The sequence below is a fragment of the Anguilla anguilla genome, chromosome 9 (assembly GCF_013347855.1).
Source record: "Anguilla anguilla isolate fAngAng1 chromosome 9, fAngAng1.pri, whole genome shotgun sequence".
NCBI lineage: Eukaryota > Metazoa > Chordata > Actinopteri > Anguilliformes > Anguillidae > Anguilla > Anguilla anguilla.
Window position 1 is genome coordinate 12,713,754 of NC_049209.1, and position 15,174 is coordinate 12,728,927.

At 39.6% G+C, this 15,174-nt stretch overlaps 1 protein-coding gene across 1 annotated transcript in view; it reads left to right on the plus strand.

Moving 5' to 3' along the window:
• Positions 1-15,174, plus strand: part of ophn1 (oligophrenin 1) — a 52,338-nt gene that overhangs the window by 18,977 nt on the left and 18,187 nt on the right. Inside the window, exons 5-18 of the mRNA XM_035433283.1 lie at positions 3,854-3,955; positions 4,259-4,369; positions 4,884-4,988; positions 5,083-5,212; positions 5,607-5,707; positions 5,960-6,051; positions 6,775-6,853; positions 7,709-7,742; positions 7,965-8,027; positions 8,763-8,837; positions 9,513-9,597; positions 10,364-10,422; positions 13,552-13,657; positions 14,976-15,135. Of these exons, the coding sequence (XP_035289174.1) occupies positions 3,854-3,955; positions 4,259-4,369; positions 4,884-4,988; positions 5,083-5,212; positions 5,607-5,707; positions 5,960-6,051; positions 6,775-6,853; positions 7,709-7,742; positions 7,965-8,027; positions 8,763-8,837; positions 9,513-9,597; positions 10,364-10,422; positions 13,552-13,657; positions 14,976-15,135 (1,302 nt within the window). The remainder of the gene's footprint in view (positions 1-3,853; positions 3,956-4,258; positions 4,370-4,883; positions 4,989-5,082; positions 5,213-5,606; positions 5,708-5,959; positions 6,052-6,774; positions 6,854-7,708; positions 7,743-7,964; positions 8,028-8,762; positions 8,838-9,512; positions 9,598-10,363; positions 10,423-13,551; positions 13,658-14,975; positions 15,136-15,174) is intronic.

Sequence of the window (15,174 nt, forward strand, 5' to 3'; positions counted from 1 at the left end):
AATCTCTTATAATGATCTAACATATATTGTGTCACACTTGGAAACCCCCCTCTGTTCCTGTTGACATTATGCCATCCAAATTTCCCATAGATGAATTAGAAGTAGTAGCTATATAAATATAAACAAACTTTATTGTTATAACTGCTTAACCTTACCTGGCCCACTTGTACACACCTGCTGTACAGCTTCTGCTATTTTTTTCGCTGCACACTGATAAGTCATGGGCAGGTCTCAAAAAGGTCTTTAATTTGTAGTTTAGTGTCAAAGTGTATAACAGGTAAAACAGGTTTCTGTACAATGCTGGGACTTATTTAGTCCAGGTGCTTTTCCATGTGCATGGTTCCATGGCATTTATTAGTGTACTTTGGCCATAGCTGCGTGTTATACTAACATGAGGCATAATGGAACACACCAACTGCAGGGTTAAAATGGATTTCTTGTCAGTGAACATCCTCTATGAGTTAGTATAGTCAAATGCAGAAGCTGTTTTGTTTTTGTCACTGTTTTTTCATTTCTTGTTATTGCTATTGCTCATCTTGAAATTTACCTGCTTTATTGGTGTAAGCACCCTTATTTCTGACCACCCGTTCTGCTCTACTATTCTGTAGTCTCAAGTCTCAAGTATCACTGGATTAACTGGATGATGTTGCAGTCTTGTTTTATTGACATATTTGTTTTTTTCTGTGCTTGAATTGGAAAGAATCTTTTTCTATTATTAACCATTGATAATGGTCCGGCCAGATTTTCCACAATAATTCACAATTACATATTTCTTAATCTATATATTTAATGTTTGTTTTTGTGAAGATTATATTAAAATACTGTGCCTGCACACTGTCTTGCACACGCAACAGCAATACTGCTTTTGAGAATTTCATCAGCATTGTTTAACCACTGTGGTCTCAGAAGCCAGCAGAAATAGAACTCGGAACCACTGTTAATCGAAAATTGTATTCAGGGAACTCCAAGGTTCCTGTATTGCTGTGAGTAGTTTGTTCTGTTTTTCTATACGTTGGTCAAAAGCACTTGTCCTTTGAAATGAGTCAATTAGAGGACCACTTACAGGCAGTGCATAGCACAACATAAATTCAATAAATGAAAAAGACTCCAGTAACCAGTTAGCACAGGCATATTTAGAAAAAGCTGAACAGTAGACATTTCAACTGAAAATTCTTTGGCACCAACACAAGCTCGTGGGGAACTGCCTTTTGTTTCAATTAAAACAATCTTTTATAATATTAATATAATTAATATAACATAATATTCATTCTTATTAATATAAGAAAAGCACCCACCCTCCACTGGCGGAAGGTACAATACTGCTCCTCAGTCTGTGGAATGGCAAAGAATACTTAAAGATACTTTTTTCTCTATCTCAACCCAACCACATAAATAGGGCTTTGCCATTTTCTTAATGTAGTAACAATAGAGTCCGATTGTTGCACCATCACCACACCATATCACTATGAGAAAATTGCACGTTCAGCTTTTTTCCATTAAAACAGAACAACCGCACACAGATGTGTGGCACGTGCATACCCATGCATGCACGCACACGCTCCGAGAGCAGAGGGGTATAAATTCAGCCCACCTAACCCTAATGGAAAAACACAGCTGAAGTGCACTGTGGGAAAAAAGGACATGTGGAAGACCTCAGCTGGCCGGACACTCTGCTTACTTTCGACAGCAATTCCAGCCAAATAAGATAATAAGTTTTATGAGTCCAGAAGATCACTGGAATATTCTCAGTGCATTTAATAGTTCCCTTAGCTGTTTTGTACAGTGTAGGTAAGCAGTTATTCTCCATGATTCATGTACCTGAGTTTAAGAACGCTTGGCATGCCATGCATACTTGCGTATGTTTGAGTTGACTGCGCACTATTGCAATGAGGCAAAGGTACTGTTGATAATCTTTGGAGGACAGGGGCTGCTCTCTCAACGTTTATGCAGTGATATGTCAAGGAAGAACAGCCTGCATGTGTTTAGCGAATTGAAGATGTTGGAAGAAAATGGAAGAGGAAAAAATAAGCGCAGACACACACATCGCATTTCAATGCACACACACAGACATACACACACATAGCCCGGAAAATGTCTTTTGCAGTTTGACTCCATGATTATGATAAACAAAAATGAGGCAATGTGAACAGTATTTGAAATAAATATCGTGCTGTTACACTTACTTCAGGCCCTTTTAAAACAAAATGTGCACTGGAAAGAAAATTTCCCCCGGTTATGAAAGTAAATAGGTCACTGAACGAAAGGGAAAGGGCATCTCTCTCATGGAATTTGCACGCCTGTCCTCACCACACCCCCGCCCCTCCCCCGTGCCTGTGTTGGCTCTGCGTCCTGGCCCAAATGGCGCAGAGCTCTAATCAACTGCAGGTCTCTCTCCCAAGTCCGTGGAACAGTCAACAAGGGGCCAGCCAACCTTGCTGGCAGGCCTGATCAGGGCTTTGGGGTCTGTGAGTGCAAAATGGAAGACAAGCACGCACTCGAAAACCATCCCTGCAAGACCACATCCTCGTTTCAGCCTCATCTCTGAAGAGGGCAATGAGCCACCTTTGCATTCATCTAAATTTATGAATTTAACAGGCACTCTTATGTGTAGTGACTTACAAAAAAAGTGCACTCTTAAAGAACGGGCAAGGAGCAGAGATTTTAGTCGTAAGTTTCGCCGTCGGTTGTAGAAGTAGTTGCATAAACCGAAAACAACATTAAGTATCATGGTGGGTGCAGAGAGTGATAATACAGTGTTTTAATTAACAAATGGTTTTGAGGGTACACAATAAATTCACATTCAGAGTTCAGGATTTTTCAACAGGTGGGTTTTCAGTCTGTGGTAAATAGGTGGTGATTCAGCTGTTCTGACTGTTGTGGGGAGCTAATTCTGCCACTGGGGGGCCCAGAGTAGACACGAGTACAGTAAGTCTTCTGTAAAAGAACATGTCCTAAATACCGAAATATAAATGTGTGACTGAAAAGAGAGACCCTTTCTGGAAGTAGTGTTGGTAAAATGACTTTGAGCAGAGCGCACTGGCTGGGGCATTATGATAAATAGTATATAAGAAGGTGCACTTCCTTCTTTCGGCTCCGTGGGAAAAACATTTGTGTTTTATGTGGGCCACAATTGGTAACAAGCAGAGGGAGGTGAGGAGAGAGGTGACATTCCGCACCTTGCATGATTGTACAGTCTCCTCATGGGCAGTAGCATTCTGTGAAGGTTAGAGGGGTGTGATAGCACATGCAGGGAGTTCAGCATGATGCTGGTGTCTTGTCTGTACAGCATAAGCGACTGGACAATGGGCTGGGCAGCATAAACTGACTGACTCTGTGAATGTTGCAGAGATGTTTAGATATGAAGAAGGCTAATAGAATCTATATACCATTTTTTTTTTTTTTTGCTAATTCATCATGTTTTCATACACTAGCAAAATTTTATTGAAACTGTAGTTTTTTTCCAGGTTTACATTTTCTATATACAGTATATATTCTTGGTAGCTTAGTCCTGTTTTATTGAAATAAGTTTGGGTTCATGCATACATGGATGTGATTGAGTAAATGCGTAGTTGTAAAATATAATGGTACCTTGTGCTCTTTTCAGTTTGTGTTTGACGTAATATGTTTTAAGCTAATTTCTTTCATTTCAGAGTGAATACATTTTTTTATGGTTCCAAAGTTATCTGCTAGTATAAACAGTATATTATACTAATGAATGACTTTGGATAAACATTCAACTCATTCTGAAATGAAAATAATTAATTTCAGTATCAGCCTGTTTTGCATGTATTCATAACAAGTGCACACATTAAGGGCTCCCATTATAAGTAATGGAAACTCTTATGGTTTTCAGGAGAGAAAAAAGAAGTTTGAAAAGGAGAGTGAAAAATATTACTCTCAGTTGGATAAACACCTAAACTTGTCCTCCAAGAAGAAGGAAACCCAACTACAAGAGGTAAGCAGGAACATTTGGACCAGCAGGGTATTTCTTAAGAATACTGAGGCATCATATGTGACCTCAAGGTCACAATGTTATGGCAGTTGCAGAGTCACACCTCCCTCACGGGTGCAATCAAGTTTCACTGCTGAATTAATCAACAGCTCGTACTGAAGTACAGATATATTTGCCACATGACCTTATGGGGATTTTAAAACCTGCATTTTTGGACCTCTCTTTGGATGTAGCAAAATGAGTTGATAAAAATGTTGATAACACACAACGTTTCCCTCCTGTTCCTTCCGGTTGATGTGGCTACAGGCAGACGTGCAGCTGGACAAGGAGAGGGAAAATTTCTATGAGTCCTCTGTGGAGTATGTCTATCAAATCCAGCAGGTTCAGGACAGGAAGAAGTTTGACGTAGTAGAGCCCGTAAGTGCCTTCCTCCTCATAGTCTGTCCTATATTTATGTTTATACTGGCCCACTCAACACCTGTGTGACCTGCACTACCCCAGCATATAAGCTCTTCCTGTTGTGTGAAGGGATGGGGGGAATTGGTAGAGACACAGTAAGAATGAGAGACATGACCACTTACGACAACTTGGACACCCTGGGGGACAACTATTGAGTACATAGGACTGGAATATAAGATAAAGTTGGGTGAAAATCAACAGGCTTTGGGGGCACTTGCTGTGAGTGTGTTTTACCAACAGAATTGATCCTATGTTGACTGTAGGAATTTGTTTTTCAATGAGAAACTGGTGGCATTGTATTTATTTTAGGTTTCTTACAATGGGAAGACTATTTATGAATTAGGGTGTTTTTTTCACTTCAGGTGATTGCATTATGGTATGTTTTCAAGTTAAATAAGTATTGACGAATGCTTAATTGTGACCAATGCTAATTGCAGAGCTTTCACTGTGCTGTCGGTTTCTTTGGCTGCAGGTGCTGGCCTTTCTTCACAGCATCTTGACACTCAACAACCTCACTTTTGAGATGACTCAGGACTTCATGCCGTATAAACAGGAGCTGCAGCTGAGCCTGCAAAATGTGAGTGATTGTTGCCTGCACTTTATGGCAATGGAGACACAGTGACCCATAGGAATCTTTGACCTGATTGTTATTGATTTTTACCTCCGCCCAGACCAGGAACCACTTTGAAAGTACAAGCGAAGAGATGGAGGAGCTGATGAAGAGAATGAAAGACTCTCCTCAGATTCGTAAAGTTCCTGGCCAGCCAACTATCGAGGGATACCTGTACTCACAGGAGAAGTGTAAGCAATGTGATCCCTGAGTTATCAACCTCCTGTATTACCACCAAGAAAGCTAATATTAAACTATTATCTGCGAATAGGTCCTAACCCTTTCTGGTGTAAGATCACAAACATGTGATTTGAATGTTCTTAGCTGAACATTCTAACGCTGATGTAACAATCATTACTGGCAGTTGAAAGCAATGGAGTTCTAGAACACTGACAGAATTTTGAAGAAAAAAGCATTCCAAAAAACCTAATCTTCAAATGGTTAATGATGTTATGCTTCATAAGTACACACTATATCACAGTACTATATCACAGAAGTGGGCAGCTTAGCTTTATCTAAATACCTTTAGCTTTATCTACTGTAAAACTTGAGTGTGTAATTGTGTTACTGTCCCTTGTTTCTCAGGGGCGTTGGGTGTGTCATGGGTCAAGTTTTACTGCAAATTTTACAAAGAAAACAGGCTTTTCGCCATGATCCCCTGTGAACAAAAACCTGCAGCCAAACAGGTAGGTGATCGTTAGATAGAGGTGATGAGAGGTGAAATGATGTTAGCAGAAATTTGAATGCTTCCGAGTGTCCATAAACTTACGTAGCTTCCTAATCAGTTAGTAAATTTTGCCATCCTACCGCATCATACTGCTCGACATACGCAGGTATAAATTAATTTATTTATTATAATTTCCAATTATGATAGCCGGACATGACCAGTCATAGTGCATGATTGTGGTTCTGAAAGAAATATTTTGCTCTTCTGCCAGGGCCCAACAGAGCTGATATTGAAGGCTTGCATTCGACGGAAGAGCGAGTCTATAGACAAGCGCTTCTGCTTTGACGTAGAAACATATGAAAGGTGAGAATACATTCTGTTGCATGGCAACATCTGTCACATTAGAATTGCCAAATAAATCATGTCTGGTGGAGCAGTGTTACAACAACGTAATCTGTGAAAGCAAAACTGGCTGTAAACCAAACATTGCGCTCATTTGTCTAATGCATAATCTTATGGTAGCACAAGCCTATCAAGGTTGACACTGATATGAGAGGAGTCCACCCAACTTCCAAGGATGTGCTTTGTGAATAAGCCAATGCTCATTTCTTTTAAGTAGTCATGATCTTGTGGGTTTTTGAGCAGGTATTTCAAGTCAATTCAACCACTGACCTGAAACATAAAGCAAGCAGAACCATGAATGGAACCGAGAAGATTTCAGTACACCAATCTCCGAGGTCGAGACTACACAGACAATAACCTTGTGGCCGCTTTTGTGCTCAGCTAAGCAATACGATCAACATTACTGCTCAGTCTCCATTTCTCACTAGAGTGAGAGATCTGTAAATTCTCCCACACGTGTGTGTCTTCACACCATCTCACACTAGCATGCTGGTCATGAAGTCTACTGGAATTTTATGGATGTGTTGGGATTGTATAGAGAACCTACCAATAGTTGTTTTCAAAAAATCACAATGCTTTGCACCACACTCACACACACACCCTGCTGCAGAAAGTAACCCACGGGAGTGGGAGATTCCATTGTTTTCCCAGTAACAGCAGTGTTTTGTTTTATTATGTCTGTAGATCTGCACCTGTTACACTCCAGGCCGTCTCTGAGACCAGCAGGAAGCTGTGGATAGAAGCAATGGATGGGAAGGAACCTGTATGTTTTCCCAGCTTCTTTTCATAACTGTCTGCTACTACATCCTGCCTGAATTACATCCTTTATTAAATACTCTGAATGTGTTGTTTCTCCATGCTCAGCTTGTATATTTAACAGTGATGTGTGGATGTTAGGCTCTTTTTATACCACTGTCATCCTGATATATAGAAGTATAATGAAATTATAATGGAACAATTGGTCATACAATAGCATTGCCCAGGGAAGCAGAAGTTCAGTCATTAGGGTTTCCTCTCCTCACAAGTGACTTTTGATTGGGCACCTGCCTTCTGCCTGTGGCAGCTGCTCATTAAGAATACTCTTCCAGCACGGTGATCGCTTACAGTAACACAGACAGTCTGAAGAAGTAGTGGTGGTCATTAGGACATGCATGGCTGTCTGTGCCCTCCTCTGCAATACAGAGAGCTCAGCAGCAGTAGGAAAGTCCTAGAAATATAATTTGACATTCAAAACTGGGCGAAGAAGAGAAAATATAAACCAAACGCACTTGTTGTGGTTTGGTTTGGGTACATGGCATGGTTACATAACATTTAAGTATACGTTCATGCAAAAAGGTTTAGGCAGCAAAGGTCCAATGTCAAGTAATTATGGTCCCAAGCAATATTAGCTGTAAATACATAGTGTACTAAGAAGTGGTAAATACATACAAACAGACACCATACATTTGGTACAAAAGGGAGATTGAGAATGTAGTGCTTCATGTAGCAAATGGGGTTGAAGATATAGTTTTAGATGTAGCATAGTTAAGGGAACCGAAGCAGGTTTAGGCTTCAAATAGCTTATTGTTCCGAAATGCATAATTTTTCATGAACAGATTTTGTTTTGTTTTCATTTCAGATATATCATTCCCCAATTCACAAGCAAGCTGACAGTATGTATTGGTGCCTGTTTCTAAATTTTGTAGATATAGTTGTATGTTCTTTTATTTTCTTTTGTGTAAAATATGGGTTTGATCATGAAAATATGTTTACCAGTCAATCTTCGTTTAGTATCAGTTGTATTGTATATGGAAATTATGAGTCATTTTCTGAATGTACAAATGCCTTGCTTGTAAAATTCATTTAAATAAAAAACAAAACATTTATTTCCACAGTGGAGCTGAATGAAGTAGGATTCAAGTTTGTCCGGAAATGCATCAATTATGTTGAAACGAAAGGTAAGCTAATTATATTTATTGTTAGTATTGTTACCTACCCCCTAAAAAACCATATTACTCGTGACTCTATGACAAAAAGGGTGTGTTCTTTCTTCTTCCTGCAGAGGGCAGCGCAGAATAGGATTTCAAATTTTCGCTGAATATACCTTTGACCAGAAGCCAGAAGTAAATAAAAACATACTAGTTTCCTCTGAGAGGTCCAACTTTTGCTGATATGTTCCTCTTCAGTGCATTTCACATTGTAGAACCTTGATGTGCTTGCACAACAAACAACAGTTTTTTTGTGGAACACTTTTGCATCTAAGATGTCAAAAGTACAAAAAAAAGAAAACACTGTGCATAAATGGGATTACTCTGACGCATATTAAATTTTAAGAGTAAGTGTTTGGACATTGATCGCGTTGAATCTGTGAATCAGTCTGTGTTTCAGATGTCCTTTGTGTTTCAGGTTAAGTGATAAATTATGCAGTGTCTCTGTGTTAAGGCACCATCTCCTTTCTCTGGCACAGGCTAGTGTTAATCATTTTCTTTTATGGACAGATGCTTCAGAGGCTATGCTCAATCGCCGTTTCCTCTCCCCAACACCGCACTCACTCAGCACCAGGGCTGTAAATTTCCTGCTTGGAATTTCTAACTGGAGGAAACTTACTTTCTCCCTCTCGCTTTATCCCTCCCTCCCCCTCTCTCTCACTCATCCCCCCCCCCCCCCCCCCCCCCCACACCATCCATTTCCAGGCCTCACGCAAGAGGGAGTGTACAGAACAGTTGGCAGCAACATTCAAGTACAAAAGCTTTTAAACGCCTTCTTTGGTGAGGAAATTACTCAGCACACATCTGTCATTGCACTGTTAGCTCCATTCCTTGAAAACAACAAAGCAGCATATAGCCGAAGAAGAAATTGAATGTGACGAGCAATCTTAGCATAACACCACAGTGGGAATGTATTCTGTGATGTACATGTTACTGTATGCTCTAGCAAGGCTCATCTTAAACTGCAGATTTTTAAAAGCTCATGTTCCTGAGTTTGGAGGGCACAATGTAGCATCCCATCATGAAATCTTCCTCAACAACACTGCTGCTATTTGCTCAGTGATCAATGCTTCATAATAGGCAATTATGATTATGAATACTAACTATAAAATGTGACGTACATTAAAGCTGGAATTATACTTCTGTTGAGAGGAAATTGAAATTACAATGTGAAGCTCAAAATTGACTAAATGAATTTATTGACAAAATTAAGATTTAATTTCTTCTTTCAAGATTATAGTTCCGTGAAGTGCAGACAATACTGTATTTATTATTTCTTTTTTGTATCATGTGCTCAAATGAACACCATTCATTAATTGTGCTTTATAGTGCAAAATTAATTTAAGAATGGAAGTAGACTTAAAAACCAGACATACAAATGTGTGATGAGAATTATTTTTTCTTATTACGGCTGTTTTATATTTATATTTTGTCTTGTCCATTCTTTCCCCACAGACCCCAAATGCCCAGGGGATGTGGATTTCCACACCAGTGACTGTGACATTAAGACCATCACAAGCTCCATGAAATTCTACCTCAGGTGAGAGAGAGAGCGCTGCACAGCAAAAGAATACTTCTCTGATAGGTGTAGCAGAGCTCTATCATACACAGAGAGACTAATAGTTTTTAAGTGTCTTTAAAGCCATATCTGCTATTAGACAGAAGGATGAGGCATTTGTATATGAATACATTCAATTTCACACTGTAAAACATGGTATTAATGATAGTCAGTTTCTCCTAAAATAGGTTTTTGAAAACGATTGCCCCCCACACTGCCACTGCCCTTGGCTGCCTGGATAGCTTTCACTGAAAATGCATAATCTGGCCTGTAGCCCAGCCCGGTGCATCATGTGAGAATGGTGTCTGTGGTGGGGCTGTCATTGTCAAGGCCCAGATCCTTATCTCTATGATTAAATTTAGCTAAGGCCTGAAACCACTGAAGTCTAGTATTTGGCAGTTGGAAGTTGGCGGTTGGAATTCAGATTTTCTCAACGAAAAAAAAAGTTGAATCTTAATGGAACTGAGGTCAAAAACGCAGCTTTAAGTGCACTTTAAATGTTTACGTGTAAAACAAAATGGTTTTATCCAAATGATTTGAAACTGCAATGGATCTGTACTGACCTAGTGCCTGACAAGGTTGACCACAAAGTGTGTTTTAGACGCAGTCTTTAGTTCATTGAATTACTGAGTGTTCTGAGACCAACTGTAAATAATGTACAAGGTCCATGAAACTTGTATAATGTGTACGGGCCAGGTGTGTTCAGTGAGTATTGCTTGTTTACGTGATTATACATGTGCCTTTTCAGGAGTCTCTCTGAACCTCTGATGACCTATAAACTCCATAGGGAACTCATCTTAGCTGCAAGTAAGATTCTTGTTTTCATATTTTGGGCTTTAATAGTAATAACAATTGAATAAAAAATGAACCATTGCTTATAAGATATACATGTTTATGGTTGCCCAAACAATAGTGTTTTATGAGTGGGAGGTAATGTGAATACCTACTATTAAAATATTAAAATAAATTGCTTACCTTGTACAGATTGTATTATATATTTTTTATGAAGTTGTATTCTATTGTTCAATATGTCATAAATTGAGCATGCATTAATTGACTACGTTTTTGGGTGCCTTATGTGTATCACAATATAGAACCTTTTTTGGTTCCATCATGAATCTAACTATCCATAGACTTTTCTCATTCTAGAGTGCCTTTAAATGTTCACTGGACGTTTCGTTGCCAGGTTAAATGTTGGATGGTCCAGTGGCTGATTTGGTTGTTTTCATTTCATTATTTGGACGCGTCCCTTCGTCCAAAAATATGGCAAAAAAGCATCCCAAAAACGGATCCAGTCCAACATTTAATCTGGTGCTACTCATCATATTACCATGTCTCACACACGGACACACTGCATATTTATATAACGTTACACTGAACTGCGTTTCAATGATGGGGTGGAAGCGAAGAAGTGTAGTAGTGGTTTTTTTTTGTGCCCAAATATTTTTCATTACTTTTTGAGTGAAAGTTGGGTTAGGAGAAAAGGGAATTCAAAGAATTTTTTGTATAAATGTTGTTTTTGAATATCCTCGTATGCCTGCACCGAACCGTGAAAAGAATTTCCTCTTGAGGATAAGCTATCTATCTATCTCTGTCTTTCTACATCGTATTCCCAAATAATGTAAATTAATAGGTTTTGATAGATTTAATTGATTCCATTTGTGCCAGTGGAGGGTTTGGATGGGTAGTGTGGTGGAGGGAAGGTGTGGAGTAGTTCTTCAACCTTGTTCAGTTGGCATGCCTCATCTGCACCCCACACACAGTGTAAGACACATTGATTACACATTTATTATGTATGCATTTAGTTATGAGTCTATAAACAAAACATTTGTGATGTATTTAATTCATGCATTGCAATATCATAGGGTTGAATAAGGTATAATTAAGTTGATAAAACATGACAGTTCTTACGGCCTCTTGAGGATGTCTGCTGTTAGCCTATTACACACTTGGAGATATCTCACGTACAGAACAATAAAGGAACAACAAAGCCAGCTATAGTGGGTGAGAATGGGTGAGGCTAGCATGTGTCTGCATCTTTAATACACATAACTGGCTCTGGTGGAATCAATTCACTTTTCCACTAACTATAATAGTTATTGTGGGAGCTTGCGGGTGTAGGGGCTGGGGAGCAAATGTGTCCCTCCCAATGTCGAACTCCTACGCCCCTGGTGCTTAGTCTTGTTCTGTTTCTCTTTGATCACACATTTTTTCAACCTTTTGTTTATGAAATACCACAAGAATGGACATTTTAGCACAGTTTTAAGATCTGCTGCATATATTGCAAATGTCAAGTGGTATATATTGCGTTTAAGTCAAGTACCGCAACCTGCTAGTCACTGCCTACTGACTTGAGTGGAAAGCTGTCATCCTCAAATCTTAACCAGTATTCTGTGTTATGGCTTTTAATGCTTTGCTCGTGCTGTTGACCAAATGGTACCTGAAGGGAAGTGTTGCCAACTTCCTCATCTTGTTCAGCCCTTTCCTTTGAAAAGCATTAGGGTTTGTCTGTGGTTATGCTGAATCTACTTTCTTTCTATGGTCACACGTATGGGCTATTGAGCAGGTGGCTTCATCTCCACCTGGTCCCACATCGCTCTAATCTGCTCTCCAGTGACTCCATTCATCCTGAATTTGTATTGCCGTTGAGAAAGGGGTTCAAGCTCAAGGTTTCCGATCCTGAGCTGTAGTTGTAAAAAGCCTTGTGTTCCATTTCCTGGGTTACAGTATGTGTAACACAAGAGGCCTCTATTGTTTCGGATTCAGGCAGTTTGTTTGAAAAACAAAGTTCATGCCGTTCTGTGGATTACTACACTCAACATCTGTGCGGCAGAAAGGACTTATCTTAATACCATCTCACCGTATACTCTTATGCTTTTAATAGCCCCCCCAACATTAATTGTCCATGCCGCTCAGAGGTCTTATAAGGTCTCTGTCTACTTTCCGGGGTACCTCTTTTCTTTGTACTCACTCATGGATGCTTTCCACCTACAGAATCTTAATTGCCTAGAGTGTTGCTAAACTCTGTATTATGTTCCAGCGTCTTTTGATTACACGAAAAACTGTTGTAATGACATGCTATTACACGCCCGAAACATCCCCCCCTCGACCACAATAAGCACCCGCTTCTCAGGGTCCTATTGTTAGGCTGTATGATGTACTGTTTTTACGTTTGGCCAGGAGGTAGTACCACAGGCAGGTGTGACAAGTAGAATGTATGGACTAAGGATGGGATCAAGGGTTACCATGCATCATACCCCCATATGCACAATGGTGTTTGGTTACCGTCGAGCATGGGCGCTTTGTTTTTCAACACAATGCAACAACTTGAGCAGTGCAAAGGGTTGTCATTGTGAGGCCATCGTGTAAATGGAGTCAGTCCTTGATTGCTTCGTAGTTTGCATGAAGCTGCACTTGGTTTTTCAGTTGCATTACACTGAAACGATATTAAATTGCGGAGAAAATTCAGGCCGTCTGGACAGAAGTAGAATATGTAATTATGCCTTTTCAAGCTTTTTAATGTGAAATGTAAGGTAGTGCATAACCGCAGTAAATTTAATACCATTAGATGTTGAATGTTGTTGAATGTAGCTATGAAATGGAATGTCGGCGTGCACACGAAGTATGCAGTAGACAGTCATGTTGTCTTCACAGCCATTTGCTATGTCTAAAGTGTTTTCCAAAAATTCCCTGCTGTGCACCATTTCTCTGACCAACCATTTTATGAGTGACAGATAGCATTTTTCAACATCCCCTCCCACAGCATATACAAAACGGGTCGTACGTAACATGAAATAGTTTTTCCCCCATGCAAATGCATTTCAGTTATTTCATTTTTATAGAGGCATGATGAGATCTAAAGGCGGGAAGGGAGATCTGCAGCGATGGTAGTTGTGAGCGAGGGCATTAAAGGCGATGACTCCTCTTCTCCCTCAGAGTCAGAGAACCTGGACTACCGACTGGGTGCCGTCCACTCGCTCGTCTATAAACTGCCGGAGAGAAACAGGGAAATGCTGGGCTTGCTCATCCAACATCTGGTCAAGTAAGCTGAACCTTGTTACATCATGCAACATTTGCTGCTCTGTTCTTCATTAGGAGTAAGTAATGCATTCAGTTAGGCCTTTTTGGTTTATGTAATGGTGTTATTAATTAATGTGTCAAGGACTACTGTGAGTACTTTGCAAAGGAATACAGGTTGTTTATAAACGTTGTTCACTACTAATGCGAGGGGAACCTATAATCTGTTTTCATTTTGATGTAGCAAGAATTCTCTTTGCTGAAATTAAAGTGCCACAACCACGTTTGTGCATATGTATTTCCCAAAAAGTGTGAAAGGACAGTTATTAAAAACAGGAGAAAAATAACAAACTGACAAGTTTTGGTCAGGGCATTATTGCTTTACAGAAAATTAAGCCATCTAACAACACAACAGTGGTGATCAGGTTTGCTTTTATTTATTTCCTTGTCAACTGACAGAGCACCTGTGAAACATTATTTACGCACACATTTCACTGATCTGAATAAAGCACATAAACAAGTATAAACATACGCTTCTTCGTGACTGGGTGCAGAGTAACATTTGCTTTGACTTTATAAACAGAATTTGTGCAGTACTGAAGTCTACAGAAGCACATTTTGTCAGTCATGGTATTGGTTTTTATGACCTTATTAGTTCCCAACATCTTAAGAATTTATGCTGTAGGTCAAAGAGTACAGAATATATTATAAGATTTTATAGCCACTTCCAAGTATGCAGTAATTATATTAAATATTACATTGTGGTTTTTTGCCGTTTGTGCCAGACACAATATTTTACATTGCATGCTTAATATTCTGAAGGTATGTCAAATATAATGTTTTTATATTTGTTGTATTTTAGATATTTTTAAAAATTGTACTACCCTACATGTCCCAACATATACCTTTCTATGACGGTGTTGTATATTTTAAATATTCTATCCAATACTGGAACACACTGCCTTTTAGCAGAACAGGAATTTAAATGTTTTATGTTCTTTCAAAAACTTAGTTTAGGAAGTCTGCACAAAAGCTTTCACATGAATAATGATCTGAGTAAAAATTACTGTAGCCTTCATGATATTAGCTTCCCAATACTATGGAAATAGACACAGGCATCATTTACAGAGATCATGTTTCACAGATACGCGTGCTCTGGAGATGCATGATCAGCTAGCAGGCACATAACCCTGATATGGCTGTACACCTCTCCTTGCCTATCTGTCTGGGTCCTTTTCATTTCAGATCCTTGTGAGAGAAATGGATTTTACTGTGCCGTCTACAGAACTGTCTTAAGCATTCATGACCCGCTCTGGACTTAACGCCGCCACCTGTATTTGCAGTGTCTGCAGTCAGAGCGAGTATAACCGCATGACCCCGTCTAACATGGGGGTCATCTTCGGGCCCACGCTGATGAGGGCAGAGGAGGAGACAGTGGCCGCCATGATGGACATCAAGTTCCAGAACATCGTGGTGGAGATCCTCATCGAGGACTACAAAAAGGTGAGTCCATCAGGGCAGGTTCATAGCATTGAAACAATG